Here is a 24,179-nt window from a genome sequence, read left to right as displayed (position 1 = left end):
TCAAATCCTGAGCTGGATTTTAATAACTTCTGGAACATGATGAGAAAGAGCATGATCCAATCTAAATTAATTTACCAGCTGGGTTGGGCAGTGCGGAGCAGTGGGAAAGCTGTCTATCTCCTTAAAGAAACAGGAGTTTTATGCGATTTCAAACCACAGAGCCAGGTGGTCCTGGAGCAATGGGCAAAAAGCACACAGGGGAGCACGGAAAGAAACATGGGATAAAAGGAGAAGGGTGCAATTTGGTGGAAAAGATTAGATCAGAAGGATAAGGTGGTTGGATAAGGGCAAACAAAAGAAGGTAAAAGAGAGAGAGAGAGAGAGGGGGAAGTGACTAACAAGTGTCTGTTCTTGGGCTAGTTTTCTGAACTCTCAGTGGACCACTGTTGGAGGAGTGAGCTGGGGCAAAAGAAAGAAGAGGTGGGGGTTGTAAGGTTTGTCACTGAACACCTGCCTCCACTTAACCCCTTTCCCTCTCTTTCTGCTTGAGCTGCCTCTTTCAGCCATCTCCTTTCCACCTACCCGGGCACCCCCTTCTTCCCCGTCATTCATGCGCAGGGCATCCTACGGGCTCACAGGCCAAAGGCTCCTTCTTTTCCCAAACATGGGAGGTCCCTCACAGCAAGGCAGGGGGACTTAGCCGGCCATGCATTCAGCTAGTAAGCAGAGATTTCTTAAAGCTCTAGAAAGCAGTATTGATATTAACACTGACTTGAATATACTGTTGTACAGTGAAAGGAAGTCTGTTACTTTCACATGTATTTTTCTAGCTTTATGCTCGTTCTTCTGGTTCACAAGTCTGTGTGTTTTTATCCCAGTGGCGCTTCATTTAGCACAGACTGATTGTATGCAACCTTTTTGCATTTACAATAAATTAGCTGTGGAAAAAAAGTGCGAGGGCCTTTTCCTGAGGAGCTGATTAGCAGAATCAGGGCAATTGATGCTATGTTGGTTGCGAAGTAGGGAATTATATTCTTATATATTCTACACTCATTGGAAACTGTGTTAGGTACACCTGTTCAATTGCTCCTTAAGCAAATATCTAATTGCCCAATGTTGACTTGGTCAAGTCGATCTGGTGAAGTTCAAACAGAGCATCAGAACTGGGAAGAGAGGTGATTCAAGTGACTTTGAGTGTGGCATGGCTATGGTAATTGAAGGGCTGTCTAAATATTTCGTAAACTGCTGATCTGCTGACATTCTCCCACGCAACCACCTCTAGGGTTTACAGAGGATGCTCCAAAAAGGAGAAAATATCGAGTGAGTGGCAGTTCTCTGGGTGAAAATACCTTGATGATGGCAGAGGTCAGAGGAGAATGGCCACATCGTTTCAAGCTTACTGGAAGGCAACTCAAATAACCACTTGTTGCAAACAAAATACGCAGAAGAGCATCTCTGAACATAAAACACATCCTATCTTGACCACACTAAATGCCAACAGAAGATTGGAGTCTCGATTTTCTGCTGAATATAACACTGAGTTTGTCTCCACAGTCAATCCAGTGAAGCACCTCTAGGTACATGATGGTCGACACCTCTGCAGTAACTGCATCATGCTATCACGTCAATAATAGCATCATGCAGTCTCTTTCCAAAATCTCTGAGGAAAGTTTCCAGTAACTTTCTGAATCTATGCCATGGAGCAATAGGGCACAGAAGGTCAAAGGTCATTGAATCCAGCACTAGTACTACGTACCTATTGAAGTGTCCAGTGAGTGTACATTGGAGCATACCAATTCAGATTTCAGACTCTCTGCACTAAGACCTTAACAATTGCAATCATTTATTCTACCCCGATCACCATTAAGAAGTATATATACTTTTAATTACACTGGCCTTACTTGAATTATGTTGGGCTAAACATCTAAAGCGGCTAAAATTTCAACACCATACTATAAACACACGTTCAAGAGCACTTTACACCACCACGACAGAATGTGCACATTTTCTCACTTTCCCACGATGCAACCAACCCGGCACTCCATCCCAACTGGTGGTTACACCAATTAAAAGCCTGTGTCAGGTCAGGAGTTATTCATTTAACATTAAAGAGAACACGGGGTCCTTCTATTCAGACCCACCACAGGCATCAACTCCCCCTCTCTCCTCCTTTCACCCCGTTTTCCATGCCTCATAAAAGATCTGCCCTTCTCTCTTTCACTCTCTTGTTTGCCCAGTGTCCCTCCTTCATTCACTCGGTCCTTTCCTCTCTTTAGCTCTTCAATTAACCACCTCTCAACAGCCATCCGTCCCTAATCTGGTGGGCATCAGTGAAGGTTATGGTCAACAACAGATAAAACAATCCAGGTTTTAAATGATTACCAATAATCGTCTTGTTTGTTTTTTGTTTTTAGCTTGCTGACCTAGCCTGGACACATCATCGTTACTCCAATAACACACGAGGCAGACATGACACGAGCTGCAGGGGTCACTAAGCTTAAAGAGTGTGTTATACAGTAGGTATCCCAAAGGTGCTTTATTCAGAAACAAGAAGATGCTTTGCTGTTTGAATGCGTCACTGCCTGCCTGACGGTCCAGCAGCATTTTAATGTCCTGTGAACCTCACATTAAACTAATGCAGACAAAAATCGCAGCTGTGCAGACAAGATTTAGTGGGAGCCGGGAGAGCCGTAAATAAATGTTGGAAATAGAGACGCCAAGTCAAGTCAGATCAAGACATTTTCACATGAAAATACAGCAGATAAACGTGGTCAGCTCACTGAAAGAGCAACACAATATGGCATTTTTCAAAAATTTTAGTACATCTAAAGAATATAACATATCAAAAACAACTATACGATAAGTCAAATGGAAATTTCTGTGTCCAACAGAGATCATGAGAATTGAAAATTGACTGGAATTTAAAAAAAACAAAACAAAAAAGCAGACTGTTTATTTTTAATGGAAACCTAGTCTGACAGCAGGTCTGACTGCATTCTTGGAGGTCCGGCGGCACCTTTGGGACTAGGCTGAGTCTGATTTTTGAGGAAGTGTACTAATTTGCATGAGTTACTTTACAGATCCTTCCCCTTTTGATTTCTCCGACTGTACTGAAGCATCAGGGTTCAGGGTCACTTAATGAAGAGCTCTCCGAGGGCTTGCAAGTGCTGTTCATGGGTACACTTGAAGGGCATGGCTGCTACTATAATTGACTTCAAACTCCAACCAGGCGGCTCAAAAACATATTTAAAGCAGAACACTTGCAGAAGCCTTTCGGTAACAGCTGTGACATTTATATCAAAGTCGAGAGCAGCTCTTCACGCAGCTTTTTGCAAACAGTGCGAATAAAGCCTTTAAATCTGAAATATTAAATGCGATGACTGTAAATAAGAATTGCATACTGTAAGCAAGATGTCGGTTTATGCGCTGTATATACAAGGAGCTCGTGGGATTACATTGTTGTCCAAATCCTGTCTACCTCTTGGTGTAGCTGTAATTTGTCTGCTGCAACTTTGTGTCCTTGTTTACCCAAAGTCTAACTAGTGTGAAACCTGAAAATCCTGAAATGACGGGCTAAGAGTGAAAGGCAGTAATCCCACTAAATCTCAGCTGTGAGCCTCGCTTTGATAGACACTGTGCTTAGAACGACTGAGCTCCCTGCCTGGGTAAGAGAAAGAGGGGTGAAGGGAAAACACGACAGTTGTGGTAAATAGAAAAAAAAAGAGCAGTGAGATGATGAAAACAAGTGGACAGATCAAATACAATTAACCCTCCCCCCTAAAAAGGAAGAAAAAGAACAAAGAATGAGTATGACAGTCAGGAAGAGTATGCACTGTGAATTTAAGAAGTTCCACTTTCAATTAAACTTATACCAAGATGCTCCACTGAGGTGATGGCACTTCTCTAGTGGTCAAAGAGACAGCTAAGCTAGGTAAAAATAACGTAGCTAGCAAGAAAGGCTTGGCCGCTGAAGAAGAAGCTCTGAAGACTGATGTTTTTGTGGCTACAAGTAGTGTCCAAAAAGATCTATGGAGGAAGTGAAGTCTAAGCATGTCTGGGTGCTACTTATTATCATTCAGTTAAAAGGAAATGGATATTTAGAGCAACTAACTGTGTGGCTAATGTGAGCGGTGCTAACAACTTTCTTTCCCAGCGTGTACCACACGTGCATAGCTGCTACATCCGTTACTGTAATCACTCGTCTCGTCAGTCAATGCACCATTAATCCACAATGTAAAATGTGTGCAGATTTATATGACAGCTAAAGCTAGAGTAAGTATTTCTACTTTTCATTTCAGGTCTTTGATCTTGCCGATTTTTTTCCCCTCCCTTCACGTGCTCGCCTGTGTTTCTAGTCGCGAGGTATAGTTTATGATTTGCTGATAGAGCGGGCAGGCAGAGGTCTTCGGTGGGTCGCTCGAGACAAAAGCTGCTTTTTAGCTCTCGAGGCTGATATCTCCCAGCTCCGCTCCCTTCTGATAGCCGAAGTATGCCGGCTGGGGTGTGGGGGTGGTGGACTGGTGGTGTTTGAGGTAAAGGGCGGGAGGGGTGGATGCTTCTCCTGGCCTCCTCTCCCTGCGGAGGCTGCAGTGAAAATGACTTTACCATGCGATGTGCTGTGGTCGCTCCCACTACGCATGTAACCCAGTCAAACTGTTCTCGTCTTAATCTGATTACTCGGGTTATGCTGGGACGCCATGTACAGAATATCTTATGTAAAAAGCATATTCATGTTTCATGCTTGTACCCCAACCCAATCTCCAACCCCCTTGAAGTGGGCTAGAACCCCCCCCCCCCCCCCCCCCCACATACACACAAACACACACAAGAAGAGAAGGCATATTCAGATAGTTTCTGTAAAAGAAAGAGAGGAAGAGAAGGCAAACTACTCAAAGCGCTTTTAATAATGTATCCATATCTACGTGCATGTTTTGCATGGAGCGATGGGAAAAACAAAGTGTGAGAGAGTAAACAAGGACACCAACACCAGGTGAGCTTTCCTGAGGGCAGCTGGGAGTATTTTTCTCCTCATTTAGCAGTTCATGAAAAAAACCACAAGCTTCCAGATGTGACAGAGGGCATGCACCCTGCTCGCACACACCATAGAGACATGCAGTTACACACACACACCAAAAAAAAGGGAAAATCTGACAGAGAAACAGGCCTCAGTCTAACCCAAAGTAAATGTGTGTGGCACAGATTTACTGTATTTCTAACTAAAGTTAGCGGCAGATCTCTATCGCGAGAATCTTCGTCTCATTAAAAGAAATGTCAGATGAAGGAAACCGAGGGTGAAGACATCAAAGGGGTCTGCAGGGAGCTGAAGAAATCTGGCTTTTAACTCGTTATAAACCCACTGACGGCAGGAATTCTCACTATGAATTCCTACGAGAATCCGTCGTCATGCATCCTCATGCACGTGCACTGAAGTATAACACCTATCGATTTATTTACATACGTGACCTCTTAACTTACCAAGCAGTTCCTAATTGTTACTGACCAACAGGCCACTGTAGTTTGACGTGCATACTCATGGGTCCACACTGAGTACCTGTGGCTCAGTGGTGACCTACATTCCCCTTTTGTTATTCCACGCATATCGGCACTGTGTAAAACCGCTGGCTGCTAATTGCTTTCACATTACAGAGCAGCCGGGTGATCTTGGTGGCTTTCCAAGACCACCAACACTGGGACAGGGGGTGTGCACGTTTGCAAAGGCATACCACCAATCACGCAAAGGCTGCATTACTGTGCAAGCACAGGGTTAAAAAACACGCGGGCTGCTATCTGCCGGCAGTAAAACACCTTTCGTCTATTGTCTTGGAAACTCTTTAACTACTGTTTTTCTTCTAGTTTTATAAGACTTGAGCCAGGAAAGCCTTTTAAAAAAATCTGAATGACTAACTGTCGCATTTAAAGGGAGGAGTCTTTGCAAATTTCTGGAGACATTTTTTTGCACACTGAGTGATGGTATTTGACAATCAACCAGAGTCCTAGGACTTCCGAAACACGTTTACAAGCTTACAATAAATTCATTAGCAATGAGCTATTTGTCCCAATTAAACATGGAAGGGCAGCTGGCAGGAAAATTCCAGCTTCCTTAAATAAACTCGCAGGTCTACAGCAAGCACAGAGGCCATTTCTAAATATATCACCTCGCCATAGTCCTACCCTTCAACTCGGTCCAAGTGCACTCTGGTTATCTTGTTTTGATGTGCCTAACATGTTTCAGCCTAATGCAGTTCAGCAAAAGTATCAAACAGATCTAACAGAAATCAAAGAGCCCATTTATCAAGTGCAGAGACATCGGCTTTTTGCACTTGTGAGCAACAGTAAGGACTCTGATGCACTAAATCTTCTGTTTGTCACGACTCGGGGAAGCGCGATCACACAGACGTCATTTGGCCATCAGTGGAACGCTGTTTTTTATGACCAAAATGAGTGGAAGAGTGTCGGCTGTTTGCAGCGATCATAAAGGGGCGCTCAGTTGCCTGGAAATTCAATGTTTGGAGGGGCCGTGTGCTCTCCATGCACGCAAGAACACATATCGAGACAAAAACACAATGTCCACTCCTGCTCAGGGCCGTCATGAGTGTTGGTGGGGGGAGGGGGGGGGGGTTAAGCTAGCCAGCTGGCTGGAGTTAAATCAGGTTTGAATTAAAGGGTAAATGGACTAACAAATCCCAGGGAGTGCAAAGCGAGGGCAGTGAGGAGGAGGGTGGGGGGCAGTGGGTCACCGCCGTCTGACTGAGGACACAGAGGATTGAAAAGAAATGAAAATAAAAAGTGAGGAGAGCAGAACACATTCCAGATCTGAAATAACTATATCTTAGACAGTTTTCACAGCAAACTGTCTGCTTTGGAAATCTTAATAAGTATCGGGGGGGGGGGGGCTGGGGGCATTAAGATGCTGACAAAGAGTAGGAGAAAACTGAAGGAGGAGAAGGAGGGTTTAGACAAGACGTTGGTCTGCCAAACTCCATCGCAAGTCCCTGCCATGAGTTGTCCAAACTGTTGAACGGTACCAGGAGGGGAAACTTCTAAACCGAATCCATTACTGTTTAAAACTCCCACTCAAACAGTCGTGAATCACCACTGCGGCGATCTGTCTCGATCCAAATTATCAGCGCCGGCCCGTTTAAGATCAGCACGCCAGCCGGGCACGTCAGAAATAATAAGCTCCAATGTCCACAGCAGAGATGTCTCAATATATCTTTCCCCTGTTTAACTATAGAGGTCTGCATACATCTACAGCGACGGGCCGAGAGCCTCGTTGCAAAACATCATTACACAATGCATGCACGGTATAAACAGCTGTACATTTCAATGAAAAGGCCAATAAATATTCTATTTAAGCGCACCGGGGGCCGTGGGTAAACGTCTGGAAAGATGCTGACGCTGTGCCATCTCTTCTTTGCTCCAATTATGGTTGCAACGACATGACAGGTTTTATGTGCCATTAGAGCTTGCTGCGGGACGGTGAAATGCTGGGAATCTGTTTTTTGCTCTGGTAGGAAATAATGCCGCCTCCATGCATTGCTCAACAATTCCAAATTTAATCCTTGGTTGGCTTTTTGTTTTTTGTTTTTTTTAAGACACAAGTGCTGACATGGCATGAGATCACATCATATTTTAGTGTAAAGGGTTTAACGACGTTCATAATCAGGAGCACTTAAACCTGTGTTCCAACTGCTACAATGGCTCAATGAAGTTGAGATAGAGGGCTGAGAGGTAATGAGCTCTTTGCGGGCAAAGCTTAGTGCTGCTGAGGCAGCCACGCAGAGGTTAGACAAACAGGCAGTGGGATCACAAGGGCCTAAGCCTCTTATATAGGCCCCTCTTGTGGAGAAGAGCACTGACTTCTGGTGGAGGGATGAAGGTCAGGAGTTTTCAAAGATCGTGAAGGCCTCTGCTCCTCTTTCTACGAAGGCCCCTACCCCTTCCGACATTGCTGCTCGGAGGCTGTTTGTTTCAGTTTAACGGGTCGGATCATTCAGATTCTTGACTGATAGGACTTAGCTGGGAGTAAATTTAAGCCTGCTGTCAGTCAAACACCTCTAGGAAAATATTTTCCCGTCTCAATAACATTCGTAGCCTGCTCAGATTTCTCCGTGCCGAGACAGTTCCATCCCGATCCTCACTCACCTCCTCGTGCTTTAAATCTTTTAATCCCTTTCTGCAGAGAGAAAAAAAACCTCCACTAGTTTTGGACTCCTTTTGCTTCATGAACCTCTTCCTCTTTCCCTCCCCAGGTCCCTTCTCTCCTGCTGGGAGTCACAGGGCAATGTAGTTTCATTTCCTGCCCTGCTGAAATCAATGCTCTCTGAAGACAAGCAGGGGTTAGAGACTTAGAGGGAAGACGGAGACAGATGTATAGAGAGACAGGAAAAGAGAGCAGAGCTAGGTGTGAGAAGACTGCTGGCATGCGGGACACAGCCGTACCAGCACATAACCTTAAAGTGGGGTTGCTTCCAAGTCGGCGTCAGCTTTGATAAACATCTACCGGGAAGTAAAACAACCGTTCAAAGCAGAAATATGAAAAACAGGAGGACAGCTTTAATGGGTAAATTGAATTTTCCCCTCAACACTCCCCATCATTTTTTATTCGCCTCAAAGACGGATGGGGGAAAAAAAGAAAAGCATTCGGCGTCCCACAGGATAAATGTATGAATTCCTGGTCAGGAGCGAGCCAGCTGACGAGATCCCTCTCCAGCTTATGCCAGGTTCGATACAAACACGAGTTGAGCGAACACAAAAGGAAGAGAAGTGGAGGAGATAACATACATTTTGTCACTTTTAAAACAAAGAGATTCCTGCTCCATGACTGTACCGGATTTTCTTTCATAAGCATTCCTGCAGATCTGACCACGAAACCCACGGGCCGCTCAGACTTCAAACACAGGACTGCCTCCATCATTCTAAGCTCTGGTTAATGCATCCGGACAGTCAGAAGCACATAACCTTCGGTCCTGCTGTTATTTTCACTCATTTGCTACAAAACAGAGACACACTCTGGATAGTTAGGCAACAAAGGAATCAATAACTTTTCACCTTGGAGGGAAAAAAAGTTGCCTTATAGTGAGGCCATCAAGCCAAAAGGGATATGAGTATGGTAACAGCTATTCCTCACCACAATAAAGGGATCTTTGAAGGCTTGCCCAAACTCTTAAGAGTTAAGCATGCCATAATCTGCTAAAATCATGCTACCACCAGGTTTCTTGAGTAAAAGACAAAGTGGAAAATTAGAATCTTAAAGTGAGAATTTTTTTCAAATCTGCATCGTTGAACATTTTTCCTCTTTCACCAAATCCGATCAATGACAGAAGACTTGACCGCACAGGGACAGCAGCTTCCTGGTGGTGCTAAATCAGCCAGATGCCTGGGCAGCAGTGGTTTGGTAGATGGGCATTTAACTGCAGTGACTGCATTTCAGACTCACATCCAAATGAGACCTTTAACTCCAGATTCCTCGGTGAATGCGGTCGACACAGGATTAGAATGGATAGAAAGGGGATTTCCATTTAAGTCAAATTTCTTATGGTCATTTGTGCCTTTTCCCCCTCTATTCATGCTAAGTCACTGTTAGATTTATAGTTGCGTGCTTGCATCTAAATTTTGCCCCTGAAATCTGGTGTCACAATTCACAGGCCGCACATGCAAACAGACCTGTTTTTACCACAAAATGCTGACTTGGCGCCGTTTGTCAGCCTAATGGAAAAAAATGTGCGAGATCAGTCGGACAACGGGACTGTGCTGCCACTTCAAGGCGCAGCCTCTCTCGAGTCTTTTTGTGTGAATCAAGTGGCTGGGTAAACACTGGCTGCTGGTTAAACAGGGCGCCTGCACGGAGAACAAGGTGACGAGGCTTTGGTTAAACAAACACACTAAGGCCATGTCTCCACTAATGCTAATACAAAGACATTTGCTGAAGGTGACTACGCTGCACTGAAAACACGCTGGATTTAGTAATATTACCCCCTACTTGTTTAGTTAAGTTGGATTGTATTTCTTTAATATATGTATGGACCAAAAGTCTTCACACTAGAGCCAGATGGATGTTTTGGGTGTAAAAAATTCAAATGCTGATATTTTGGCACTTTCCGCCAATGTGTTTCACACACTCTGCCAGATGTGCTGCCGACAGCGCTCAGAGTCGATCCTCTGCTGAACCAACCAGGTGCTGACAATGTTTCTAAATGACTGACTTTCCTTTCCTTCTGTACTGTATTGTTTTTATATATATTGCATTAATTGAGTTACATTGCAATACCAATATATCCATAGAATATAGAGGTGGAATAAGATGGAAATAGTGGCAAAGTAAGTTCAATTCAATTTCGTTTTATTTGTATAGTTCCAAATCTCAACAATAATTGCTTCAAGGAACTTGACATTGTATGGTTAAGATCCTGCAATACTAGAATGAAACCTATGAGCAAGCATTTGGCGACGGTGGGAAGGAAAAACTCCCTTTTAACAGGAATAAACCTCAAACAGAAAAAGGCTCAGGGAGGTGATATGCTAGAGGTCTTTAAGATATGATGGGGCTTGATTCAAGACCTTGTTTGTAAGGAGAAGGCTTTTGAATTAAATTCTGCAATTAACAGGGAGCCAATAAAGAGAAGCCAGTATGGCAGAAATGTGTTTCTCTTTCAGTCAGTTTGAGAGCTCAAAGCCTGCTGATTGGAGCATTTTTATTCCCCAATAACAAACAAAACACATAAATAAAGTGAAAGGAGCTTAGTGTTGTTTTAGCAGATCCCTAAACCTGTTTAGTGGCCAAATCGACTTGTTAAACTGGCAGCTTTACACTAAAAACCTTTTTAATCCCCAAAAGGGAAAAATGCTTCAGCTTTTGGCAACGACGGGATTACAGTTTCTGTGGCCACTAAATGTAATCACAAAGCAATGACAGGCCAAAGACACAGGAAAACACTTCTCTCTGCATCTTATACAAACATAAAAACCTCCTGAGTGGCTGCACGAGAGCCTAAACAGACACATTCAACAAGGAAGCACACAGTTTATTCAAGCCGAACACAAATCATACGATGCCCCGTAAAATCAAATTTCCTGAAGCCCAAATGTGTCTGGTTTAAGTATTTTGCAAGCAGGCTGAAGTCTATATGCCGAGCACTTTCGGCGTGTGCTACGGCTTCGCTCCAGAGGCATGAAAAAAAATGAGAGAGAGAGAAAAAGTAAGAAAAATAAAGATTTGAGCGAAGGATCTGCTGGGAATGATTTTGGAAATTGTGAGAAAAACGCATGTGATACGGTTCTATTAATAACTGCGGAGTGATAAGTTTATACAAATGCCACTGTGGAGCTGATGGTCCAGTGCTTTTTTTGCCGCATAACCACTGCGTTCTGAAAAGATTACCCACAGAGCCTCAAAGACGCATCAAGAGTTGCGTTGACTACGGAAAAATCTGGCTAAAGATCCCTCTCATGATCTCGCCATGGCTGCAATGAATCATTTGAAAGAATGAAGTGTTTTTGCGTCAGCTGACAGCACAAGATGCCGCTCCATCTCAGCTCTAGTATGAGAAGCCGCGTACTGGCAAACAATCCTGCCAGAAAGCCTGCACGAGTCGTTATCTTTGTTTCCCTGAAGAGCGTAGGAACTGCTGTGGAGCCACCCTGCTCTCAGTTATTGTTGAGTAAACACAAGCAGCTCAGCCAAGAGCAGCATGTCAGTCAGCCAGGCAAAGAAAGGAGAAAAAGTTGAGGAGCCACTCAGAAACTGAAGAGAAGGAGAGGGGGCAAAAGAGACAGTGTGTGTTTGAGAAAGAGAGAGAGGACACAGCCAGGAAAGTGAGAAAGTACAGAAAAGAAAATTAAAAGCATTAGCATGTGATTGCCAGCCAGATAGGAACAGTGCCAATGAGTTTTGATGTCATGCTGATGGTTTTGAAAGGTAGCAGAGGGGTTGACTATTTTCTGATTCTCATCATGCGGGGAAAAAACGTCTGTGTGTCCCCATGAAAACATGCAATGATAGGCAAGGCTTTTCTAAAGAATGCAGATCATCTGCGACCACGAACACTGTGTACTTGTTAGGGCTGAACGATATATCGCATTTGCAATAATATCGCGACATGATCAAGTGCAATTTTCTAACCGCAAAGGCTGCGATTATACTCTGGACATGTCCAAATTCATGGGCTGCATCCTCCTGAGGCCGCATTTGTAGACCGATTACGTCACAGCGACGCGCCGAAGGCTGTCCAAATTACTACCATATCCCAGAATTCATAGCGCGGCCCAGCCAAACTCCAGTTTCCAGCAATGGCGGCCGCTACTAAGTTTTAAAATTACTCATACTAATCTTTCTGGGTCACAAAATAAACTTTTAACATATTTTCAGGCGAGAAAGTAGTTGTGTAAACATCAAATATCTGCTCGGTTTATCAAGATATCCCATATTTGCAAAAGTGCTTCGACGTTTTCAGAGACGTCTGCTACCCACCAGCTCGACAGCTAGCCGGGAGCTCGAGGGTTACTGATGCGGCCGAGAACGGCACAACTCCCGGCACATCATTTTCAGATCACCGCGGAGTTTCGCTGCTCGGGTTAAACGTAATATATAAGTCACTTAGACAACCTAAAAATGTTATTGTTGGGCTTTTTTCAGTGTTTTGTTTGTTCGTGAGTAAATTGGTTTGGCTGAGATTAAAGTTATTAGATTAGATAAAATAAAACTTTATTAATCCCCCGGTGGGTTCCTCCTTGGTTTTCACACAGCTGACTAAACGTCAAACAGAAAACTTATTAAACAGAAGTATGAGACAGTCGAGAATTTACACCAGTGTCTGGTTATATTTTAGATAGCAAGAAGCAGACGGCCGAGTTTATTAAACTCCACCGAGACAGCGGTGACGCTAATCAGAACTAGACCGTCCAATTTCACGCCTTTAAACTTTAAAGGCGTGTTTGTGTGTGTGTTTATACAATTGCTATTATGTTTGCACTTTATGTGTAATGTTACTGACTGCAGAGATCAGTAAGATGTGTGTATTTTTTATTTATTAGTTTTATTTATTTTATATTATTTTTTAATTGAATGACTGTCTAGTAGTTCACAGATGTCGAAAAACTGAGTGTGGTAAAGCCACTGATTTTTTTTATGTATATTTCTGCAATCTGCACATTGTACTGACTTTCATTTTAATGTTTACACCAGGGTTCCTTGTCAGCACTTTATGCTCAGATGTTTGTAAGCTAAAAATAAACTATTGTGTATGTTCAAATATACTGTTGTGATTGAAGAAGTTAAATAAAAATGTCAGTCATCAATTCATGCATCACCTCATGTCATCATAACAGAGGTCTGTCTTCCAGGAAAGAACAGTTTAAAATTAATGTAATATAGTATTGGCCATACTATATGATGTATTGCTTGTCTTTGTTTAATAATACAGAAGACAAAGACCTTAAAAAATAATCGCATATCGCATCGCAATCGCAATATTGGGGCAAAAAATCGCAATTAGATTATTTTCCATAATCGTTCAGCCCTAGTACTTGTTTAATGCTTTTGACCATTCCTCCAGTGTCACCTATCAAAGTGAACACTCCTCCTCAGGCTGGTTAACCCTAACACACAGAGAGAAAAAGATCACGGCAATCAACCTACACAGAGGCTTGTGTGCAGTCCTCCAAGCAGCTAAACAGACATTATGCTGTGCGTAAGTCAAGCGCTCAACAAGTAGGCCTAAACAGGAAAGGGAATTATCCAAGTTGTGTCCACCACAAAGAGGAAGAATGAAAAAAACAACAACAAATAAAGGTCGTAGAACCACCGAGGAGAAATCAGTGAAAAAGTCTGTGTATGTGGCATCTGTCTTCTCTGAGACACAAGTTAAATGTTAAAGGACCCACAAATATGGACAACTGTGTCACCCATAATCAGTTGTTCCACATATTTTTGACACTGCCCCCAAGTGGAAGTATGCAGCTACCACAGATGTGGGTCTGAGGCCTTCGGTCCAGCTGCTGTGACCAGATGATGAGTTGATTTAGTGCAAAATGCTGCACATTGTGTGGTTAAAGCATCACAACTCTGATGACTTTCTGCATTTCTCTCTTTTAGATCTTTGTATTCTTTGGATTTTGAAGCTTTAGCCATAGAAAGGTTATCTCAGACTTAAGTGTTATGGACTAACATATTACTAATTGAATGCAGAAACAAAATAGCAGATTAAAAGAGAATGCCAAACCCTATACTTAAACAGCTGTGAAGAAACGACACGCATATTTCTAGTTTTGCACACAAATATGACAGTGCCATCTCTCTTAATAATCCATAAAGTGAACATATCTTTCATGGAAAACAAATATTGATTTTTTTTTGGCAGTGACGCCCATTAAATTGGGGGTATTTCATCCCCTTGGTGGGAGCCTGGTGTTGTACAAAGATTTAATTGTGGCTGAACTGAGATCTGCCCGTCTGCTTCCAGTAGGAGTTTCTCAAGTCCTTAATGCTAGACAAACAGGGCTTAAAAAGATTTACTCTGGCACATACAGGAGAGTTTAAAAAGCCATGTTTCATCCGAACCCCTTATTAAATGAAATGTAGCATGATCTCCACATATTAAGCACGAGCTGTGAAGGACACTTGCAAAGCAGTAATTTGATAAAACTCGAACAAGGAGTGGGGCTTCAGTGACATTTAGAGCTCTTTAAAGCAGCACCCTTTCCCCACGGTCCACAACGCGAAACCGTGCCAAGTCCGTATGGAAAATTGATATGCAGTATGTGTGGCTTATTCCATTAGACTCATTAAAGTGTCACTTTGTCATCAGCACGGTCTCTCTCTTAAAGCCTACCTTACAACTGCAGCAAAGGACTCATTGTGTTGTGTGTATAAAATACAGCACAGAGCTTTTTTTTCTTTTCTTTTTTTAATGTGGCAGGAGTAATTTGTCTTCCAGGCAGCAGCCAAAAGACATCAACACAGAAAGTATCAAATGGAAGGTATAGAAAGCAAGTTCATTTGCGGTTGGACGTATACGGTACAGGTCAGTCGGCGGGAGCGGGAAAATATGGCCAATTAATGCTCTGCTCTGGAGAACGCTCAGTCTAGACTCTCACTCTGCTAAAATCATTCAAGTGCCATCTACACACTGGCTCCTCAACTGCAGCACCAAAGCCTGAACCGATGTTGTTTCTCCTTTTTTCTTAATCCAGACCGCAGTTCCCTGAACCCTGTAGAGGTTTTTTCCTTTCTAACAGGCTGACCTCCTGTGCAGACAGTAAATTGCAGGAAAAAGGTTTTCACGCTTGGCTACAGTTTGTAGTGGCAGAAACTTTATCAAACGTCTCCAAAGAGGATCTGAGTGCAGCGCTTTTAGCCTCTGATTAAACGCTGCCTCTCCAAGGAAAACCTTGCCACTAAAACACCACCCCGCTCCACTGAGTCCGATTTGTGGAAATGGGAGCATTTTTCTTTCTCTCTTTTTTTTGGTTTCTGCCAGTATTGCGCAAATGCAGGAAATTTACACTTCTCGTCGTTCACAAAAAAAAGGCTTTTGCCTCACTTGGCAGAGCAGATATACAAAAGAAAGGAAACTCAAATCTAGCTCTCCTTTTTAAAAAAATTCCTTTGACAACCCAACTACTGACAGCATATTATCAGGACATTCCAGCCAAGCAACATAAGGAAAGTTCTTCTGAATCTCCTATTATGTGAATACTGCAATTGTGGGTCTTATTAGGGGGAAAAAAACAACCAAAAAAGTTGCACTCAAAGAGTCATTTGATATCTTGAACCTTTTTATTATCATTTGGAAGCAAATTACCTGCTGGCTCTACATCATTTAAACAATTATCACACAATATTCTCCAAAACAGTTTGCCCCGTGGCAGCACTGAGGCACGCCGAGCCTCGGCAAACACATGTGCCTAATAACGAGTGGGAAGTAGGTAATTGCCAGTGCACGACATAGTTTACACACCGGCGCTTTAAATCAGTGACATAAAACAGAGTTTAAGCTTATGATTTACAGCCGTGTGCTGATTAAATTAACGTCTATGCTTTTTCTCCCAGTTTCGCACACTCAGAACTGAGTCAAGCTGTCTCAAAATATGTAGATGTGTGTGTGTGTGTGTGTGTGTGTGTGTGTGTGTGTGTGTGTGTGTGTGTGTGTGTGTGTGTGTGTGTGTGTGTGTGTGTGTGTGTGTGTGTGTTTAAAAAAAAAGACATACATCTCTTTCACACACACGCTTCCTGCCACATTCTTTTGCGTCTGCCAAAAGCTTTTAGAGATCCTCGGCAGTTGATGCCTGACTTAGTGTAATGTGCAATGTCAAGAGCGGAGGAGTGGAGTTTTAGACGCGGCCGGGTCATCGATCTTAAAGAGATGTACCACTCGAGACCGAGCCAAACATTTGCCAGAGCATCTGGATAAAACGCTGAATAATTTGAAATAGGCACTCTCAAAGTGAGAAACGTGCCATCACATGCACTGCGCAGCTTAAAAAATACAAAATAAAAATCAGCAGAAGGAGTGGCTGATATGTAAAATTTTTAACAAGTCCTCATAAAAGAAACGAAACCACAAATTCTGAGCTTTCTTTTTCACTTCATGTGGTCTGTTCCCCCAAATAAGAGTCTAAGAAAACACCAGGAGACATAAAACAGTCCAGATAGGCATGTCAGTGGCAGACGCACCAGGACAAGCTCCTACACACTCAGCCTGTAAGACCAATTGGATTTTCCAGGGGTGAAGTGCCTTTATTGTCAACAGTGTGTCCCACTGAAAACTGTACCGCGTCAGTTCCACCCGGCATGATTTATAGCCTTCCCAAGTGTTTTTAAACGGCTAAATGCAATTCTAAACACATTTCCCATAGTCCCTGCCCTGCACTGGACCTTTTCATGCCCAGAGGTGAATGTCCCACATTCAGGAACATTTACACAGTTTACATGGATTTAAAACATTTTTTGTCCATTTGGTTTTAGGAATTTGTCATAAGATTATCACTGAGCCGACAGATGAACATGCAGTGCTTATCTCCATGTTTAAATAAAAAGGTGGGACTTTTTAGCATGGCTGCTTTTAGCTGAAATCTGATTTCCACGCGGTTCCACCTGGGTTCAAACTCAGGTGATTCAAACAAAAAAAAGCCCTGCTGGCACAGCAAAAATAAATAAAAAAATAAAATAAAATCATGTTTGGACAAAAAATAAAAAGCCCTGTTAAACTTTAGGTGGCCTTTTTTTTTGTCCCCCACTCTGCACAAATGCATGGCAGTAACATTTGTGATTTACAAGTGAAGCAGTGCCTATAAGAATAAAATCTCACGATCTGTTGGTTTTAGCACCCTGAGGGCTGATAGTGATGCCTAAACTGCTTTTGGCAAGTAGAGGGAATGCACGGGGAAAATCATCAAATTTCCTACAATCAGCCAATGGTGTACATTAACTGACATTTTCTAATCCTGCAAATGAAGAAAGTATTTCCTTAGGTTTAAAATGTTTTCTGAAAGGGTGCACAGATTTTTAACCACTAATTGGCACACCCTTTTGCATGTCCACCATATAAAACAAAATCCTTCCCTGCGGCCGGGGAAACGCCTGACCTTTCCTGGAAATGCTCGCATTTAAACTACAGTGACAGACTTGTGACCTCCGACCTCTTCAATGGAAGCACACAGCCTGCCCAGCGCACCAGACGGCGGCAAATAAAGACAACAACGACCACACTTTAAAGATTCCTCTTTGTCCCGTTTGCTCCGTTGCAACCACAGTACAGCCCCTGATCACTTTGTCCGGAATTATTGTCTTAACATTTGATTACAGTGAAACCGCACTGTTGTTCCTCTCTGACTCTGCCGAAAAAGACAGCATTGTCCACAAACATATCCTGGAGCTGCTGTGATTAAGGGATAAAAAAAAGCTTGCAAATGAGTGTCATTAATGTGCAGCACACCAGTAAGTTTCATCATAAAGTGACATTCATTTAAATGGAGAGAGAAAATCAGAATGAAAGTCACTGGAAGCAGCAGCTGCCGATTATCTCTGGGAGAAAAGGATTCTGAAGCTTTTTTTGTTTATAGATGATATTAGTTGAAGAGGGTGCCATGGGAGTTTTCTTCATGGAAAACAGTATTAGTATTTCAAAATTAATTTTCAGAGTATTTTCCCTCTGGATCGTATGTGGGTGGGTGGGAAACACAGTCATTTCCACTTGTCTCTTTCCAGATATGAAGTACCTAAAGGATCAGGGGGTTTGGCTCCTCTCCACTTCATATTCAACCATTAAACTCCATTTGAGGAATAAGTTATAGCTAACTCATCCACTTAAGTAATGTGAATTAACATTCCTCTCTGCCTCAGAGCAAAAAAAAGAGAGGACTGAGGATACAGAGAGGAAAGAGAAAGAGAGAAAAAAGACAGGCCTTGGTGAAATGCTTGACGCCCAATACAGGAAATGCTGCACACCTTCACTGTAAATAACAGTTGAAAAGGCATTTATGGAGGACGGGGATAATCCAAGCAAACCCCGAAAAACTTTCCGGAGACAATTCATCACCACTGGTCTGGATGGGGAGGATTGTTTCATACACTATAAACACTTAAAAGCCAGGACAAAGGAGGAAAATGCCTTCCAGGAGCAGCTTCGTAAACAATTCAAACTCAATTCAAACTCAGTTCAATCACACTTATGGGAATCAGCCACAGGCCACTCGCATTTGCTATCAGGTCATCTTTAACTTTAAGATGCCAGCACTGCACAGGCACACATGGCTCTGTGCAGTGCAAACTGCAGTGAGAGAGTCCGGACACACAAATAAACTATAATAAAGAGTTATTTAAATGTCTGTGTTGAAGGATACACGTATACGTAAACCGAATCCTGTTTCCAAGAGGCCACAGGCTTCTGGAGCCCATGCATGCATCCCCATCTTACTGCCTTCATCAGCGATAACCCCTCCCGCCATCAACCAAACCTAACACTACATGCAGTGGTTGTTTGCCTTTTAAATAAGCCTTCACACATTCCTTATCTTTAACGCTCAGATTTTTGAGGGGCGTGGTTAGAGTGGGCACAATGGGCATCCAGCTGACTCGTTAAGAGCCCCCCTATTGTCCGCCACTGTTGTGGAGTATTTCCCCGTGCCGAGCCTTCAGAATGACAATGGGACGATAATCTAAAAAACCAAAGATCATTTGCATGAGAAGAGAGGCTGAACGATGGCCGGCAGTATGGGGTCACTTAACAGATGATTTCAGGAGCCACAGACAAAAAGTCGGCCTAAAATATACAAGCAAAATGTAAACATGGGGATGGATGGCTTGAACCGTCTTTACAGCACGTTAAAATAAAAGAAGCGCAACGCCGCAGCGGAGCGCGTTGGGAACATGTTGGAAGCCCTTGCAGGAGTTTTTCGTCAAGACTGACAGATTAGAAAGTTGAATGTCAGCAGAGGAGAGTAGGAAAATGGATGCTTTTAGAAGTGAAGGCTAAGGAAAAAAAGTTTTGGGAGACTCACCAGACGCGCTCAGGTCCAGGACACTTTGGAGGAGCAGGGCGATCCAGAGCGCGCATGGTGGACATCTCCAGAGTCGCTGGTTCGCCGCTGCCCGGTTTAGATACATTCCTTCGGTTGTGTGTTAAACCTTTCCACGCTTTTCACATCCACCACACACAATAATCAATTTCGAGTCCGTCCCCCTACAAAAAAAAGTAATATAACCCCAACAATAATAATAATAACCACTCTAAGCTCGGCGTTTTGATCAGTTCTAGGTCGTTTCAGCAGTTTTTTCAAAGCCCACCAAAACTCTCCCTAGGATGAAAACAAATTGGTGCTTCTTGAAGAAAGCTGTCTCCGTCTGTCCTGGCTTCTGTGCCTTTCCTCTTCGCTCAAGCCCAGCTCCGCTTTGCCTCCTCTCAGTCTGTCTCTCTCTCCCTCTCCGACTGAGCGCAATCCTTCCAGCAAACTTCATCGGGAGAAGTTGTGCCCACAGAAGCCACATGGCTCTGATTAGCCAAGTGTCGCCATCGTGCGTGCACTACAGGAACTGTCCGGAGGGCGGTCAGAGTCTACCTCGTGTGTTTTTTTTTTATCTGTGAGTGAAATATCTGAGGAGTATTCAGTTTTTAGATGGAGACCCCGCATTTGTGCTTCCTGCTTTACTTCAATCACTAAAACGCTTAATAGAAGAGATCAGTGATTCAAATCTCTGCCGTAAAATTCACGACAACTGAATTTATATCTACAGCTGTTTATATCGAACTATAAAGTGCATCCTATAAACTTAAAAAACGAACGTATTTGTTGTTCTTTTTTTAAAATTTGCATATTGGTTGCATAGTTTTATATATTGACCCATTTTATATTTGTTATGTACAATTTGGGGCTTTTCCAGATAAATAAAGTATAGCAATTAATAAACAAAAATCAACAATTAAAAGAAGACAGCATTCCCTCTAAGCCACGTGTAAACAGATTCCCTGGATCCAGAAGTCATATTTTCTTGAGAACATCAAATCAAAGTCTACCAGTTGCTTTTTCCTTTTTAATCTGACATGTGATTGTAAAGATACTGCGAGATCTGTGCATCTTTGTACCCAATTTCACCATGGTGAAGAGTCCTTTCAAAAGTTCCTGGATCCAGATCCAGATCGGCTGCACCTTTGGTAAAAAATGTTCATGCAAATCCCTTTTTTTTTTAGTGCAACCAAACCAAACCAATCCCATAACTTCCTTGGTGGAGGTAATTAAATAACCAAAGAAAGCTTCTCAGTTCCCTGCAGGCTGAGAGGCACTAAACAACCTTTTTGTTCGAGCTGTCACTGGTACACATGATTTATAAGGTCCAGTGGTTACAAGAAGGAAAATATTCTCTAATGAAAAAAATACACGCTAAATACACTTATAAGAAATTCAAGGAGTGTGAACTGAAGTTACCCTTATGATTGTGCTTTATTGCACTAATGATGTTTAAGGGAACGTTTAGGTTTTCCAACAAAGTGTAGAACCTTCACACTTTTTGAAGTCTTTTTTTTTTAAACGAACACCACTTCCTGTTTCCTGTGAGCTAACTCTTTAGAAGATCAAATTAAAGTGATTTAAGAAACTGCAAATGGAGCTTAACTGATCTCTCTGTATTAACTGATAATGATCCATCTGGTGCTGTTCAGTATAGTTTTTCTTTAATATTTTTAATTAGATGAATAATGTAACATACTAAAAAACAACATATGCAAATGTTTAACTCATTTTACATGCATTAAGTGTATAAAACAGATGAAAGCTGGAAAGTTACAAAAAGAAAGAAAAGACAATGTTCTCTTGTGCCTGGCTGGACACACACACACACACACACACACACACACACACACACACACACACACACACACACACACACACACACACACACACACACACACACACACATCTCAGTATAACTATTCAGACGTTTACAATACGACTGACCAAATTCACTTCTCCTCTGTAAATCCACATTCTGTTTAATTTCACTCTGCTGACTTCTGGATTCTGACACATGCATTGTCTCTGCAGGGGTGTGTGTGTGTGTGTGTGTGTGTGTGTGTGTGTGTGTGTGTGTGTGTGTGTGTGTGTGTGTGTGTGTGTGTGTGTGTGCACGGAGGATTTTGAAAGCCATTTTGGGGAGCAGGAAAAAGAATGGTAGCAATTTAGTATCTCTGGTTCTCCAGTGCAGCGACCCACCTCTGCTCATTAGAGGGAAACATCATCCTCTCTGAGGTATGTTTTGATTTAGCTGTAACAGAATAAAGGAACAGTGTGCATAAATAATGCTCGACACTGAATTATTTGCCAGACTCAAGAGACGAACATGAAGTGGGTTGCTCGCAAGCAGCAGTACTTTACCCTGCACTTTGTCAGCCCCAAGAGTCCAGAACATGTCATGCCTGTCTCATGATCCTCTTTCCCTTTCTTAAACCCATATAGACTCAAAGTCATCCCAGAGTACAGGGATAACACTCTTCTAACCCACCGTAAACCCAGGTGCATTCAGTGGTCTGTACAGTGGCCCTAAGAGGTCAGTGCACTGCAACATAGAAAACACACAAATAAACAGAAACAGACACAAGAAAATTAACTAAAGTCCTTAAAGCTGACTTGGTCTGCGTTTATTATTATTTAATCTGTTATAGTAATAAATGGATCACATTAAACATGAACAAAGTTTCAATAATAATCTCATCATATGTGCAAAGCAACCCAAATGAGCCAAAAGCTCTCAGGGGTTCAGACTTCCCTAAATGCTCATCTTCAGGTAGATATCCCTAATGTGGCCATCTCAGGCTCACAGCACTGGTTGTGGGAACAGAAGCCCCACCCACATGCTTTTCAAACCTTCTGTCTACAAGAGGCAGTCAGTCAAATTTAAAGATAGGTGAAATGGAGCTAAAAAGGTCTGTTTCAGTCCGTGGGCGAACTGAGTGTCTGCACAGAGGCCCAGTGTGACAAATAAGGATTGTTTGGAATTGTTAAGCACACAAAGATACTCCAGCAGAACCTGACAATTAAAAACATGGAGCTGGCAGTTAGTATGACAAGTGCCCTTTAGACACATTATTCTCCACTGTGTGACTCTGTTCACTCTGTAGCCAAAACTTTAATTGCTGATCCTTACAAGTCCCTGGGGATTTAATTTGACTGACTTATACTGAACACCTTTAAATAAACAAGACTCTTGTCTCGAATTGAAAGATTGCTGTCTTTTTCCAACTACAAAACCAGTCTTCTTGTTTAACCTGAGATATCCGCTGACATTGGAAAAACTGTTTTCAGTTACCTTAAACTTGAAATGGTATGAATTGTAAGCTGTCCTAAAATGAATTACATCCCTTGGTGTTCTCAAAGCGTCATTGTTGCACGCTTTATGATTCCTGCAACTGTTTTTATCCATTTCTTGTATTGTTTATTTATGTTATTTCCATCTGCTAGCTGCATTCTTGTAATTGTTATTGTTCTCAAGTCTCTCTTGAAATGACAGATTAAATGAAGTTTCAGTTAAAACCATCAAATACTCACAAACAAGCAAATCCAGAAACTTCAAGCTCTCTCAAGACTGTTCTGTGTTAAATTTCTTTAATGCCGTGGATTGTATATCAGCACACTTTTGCAGTCTCCTTGGTCTGCAACTACTGGAGTAGCTGAGGAAATTAGGAATACATTGATTACGATGGTTGAGAGATATAAAGCAGCCGACTGAAACAGCTGCCTGATCCTCTGATCGAAACCAGGGCTGCGGTCAGTTCATGTAAATAAATATGGCAATTCATGACAAATGAGTGTTCAGCTGCACTTTAACTCGTTACATGTAAGAAGTCTTTCATACCCGAGTTTAAAGCTGGCAAGAGGGAATTTTCTTTTGAAGATATACTTCTGCTTAAGTAAATTTATGGTGGAGGAGTGGTGAATTTCGGACACTGAAATACAATGGGGCAAAAAAGTATTTAGTCAGCCACCGATTGTGCAAGTTCCCCCACTTAAAATGATGACAGAGGTCAGTAATTTGCACCAGAGCTACACTTCAACTGTGAGAGACAGAATGTGAAAAAAAAATCCATGAATCCACATGGTAGGATTTGTAAAGAATTCATTCGTAAATCAGGGTGGCAAATAAGTATTTGGTCACCTCAAACATGGAAAATCTCTGGCTCTCACAGACCTGTAACGTCTTCTGTAAGAAGCTTTTCTGTCCCCCACTCGTTACCTGTATGAATGGCACCTGTTTGAACTCATCATCTGTATAAAAGACACCTGTCCACAGCCTCAAACAGTCAGACTCCAAACTCCGCCATGGCCAAGACCAAAGAGCTTTCGAAGGACACCAGGAAAAGTATTGTAGACCTGCACCAGACTGGGAAGAGTGAATCTACAATAGGCAAGCAGCTTGGTGTGAAAAAATCAACTGTGGGAGCAATCATCAGAAAATGGAAGACATACAAGACCACTGATAATCTCCCTCGATCTGGGGCTCCACGCAAGATCTCATCCCGTGGGGTCAAAATGATCATGAGAACGGTGAGCAAAGATCCCAGAACCACACGGGGGGACCTGGTGAATGACCTGCAGAGAGCTGGGACCAAAGTAACAAAGGTCACCATCAGTAACACACTACAACGGCAGGGAATCAAATCCCGCAGTGCCAGACGTGTTCCGCTGCTGAAGCCAGTGCATGTCCAGGCCCGTCTGAAGTTTGCCAGAGAGCACATGGATGATACAGCAGAGGA

General features: G+C 42.6%; 1 protein-coding gene across 2 annotated transcripts in view; it reads right to left on the bottom strand.

The window, feature by feature from the left end:
* The window catches only part of LOC146649245 (inactive tyrosine-protein kinase transmembrane receptor ROR1-like), a 146,001-nt gene extending 126,118 nt beyond the window's left edge, over positions 1-19,883 (bottom strand). For both annotated transcript variants that reach the window (XM_085385728.1, XM_085385729.1), the window contains exon 1: positions 19,438-19,883. In XM_085385728.1, the coding sequence (XP_085241854.1) occupies positions 19,438-19,543 (106 nt within the window). In that variant the 5' untranslated portion in view covers positions 19,544-19,883. The remainder of the gene's footprint in view (positions 1-19,437) is intronic.
* Positions 19,884-24,179: the final 4,296 nt, after the last annotated feature.

The sequence above is a fragment of the Rhamphochromis longiceps genome, linkage group LG17 (assembly GCF_057381845.1).
Source record: "Rhamphochromis longiceps isolate RC_006_pf linkage group LG17, R_longiceps_female_GT1.1, whole genome shotgun sequence".
Classification (NCBI taxonomy): Eukaryota; Metazoa; Chordata; class Actinopteri; order Cichliformes; family Cichlidae; genus Rhamphochromis; species Rhamphochromis longiceps.
This window is presented reverse-complemented; position numbering and strand designations above follow the sequence as displayed.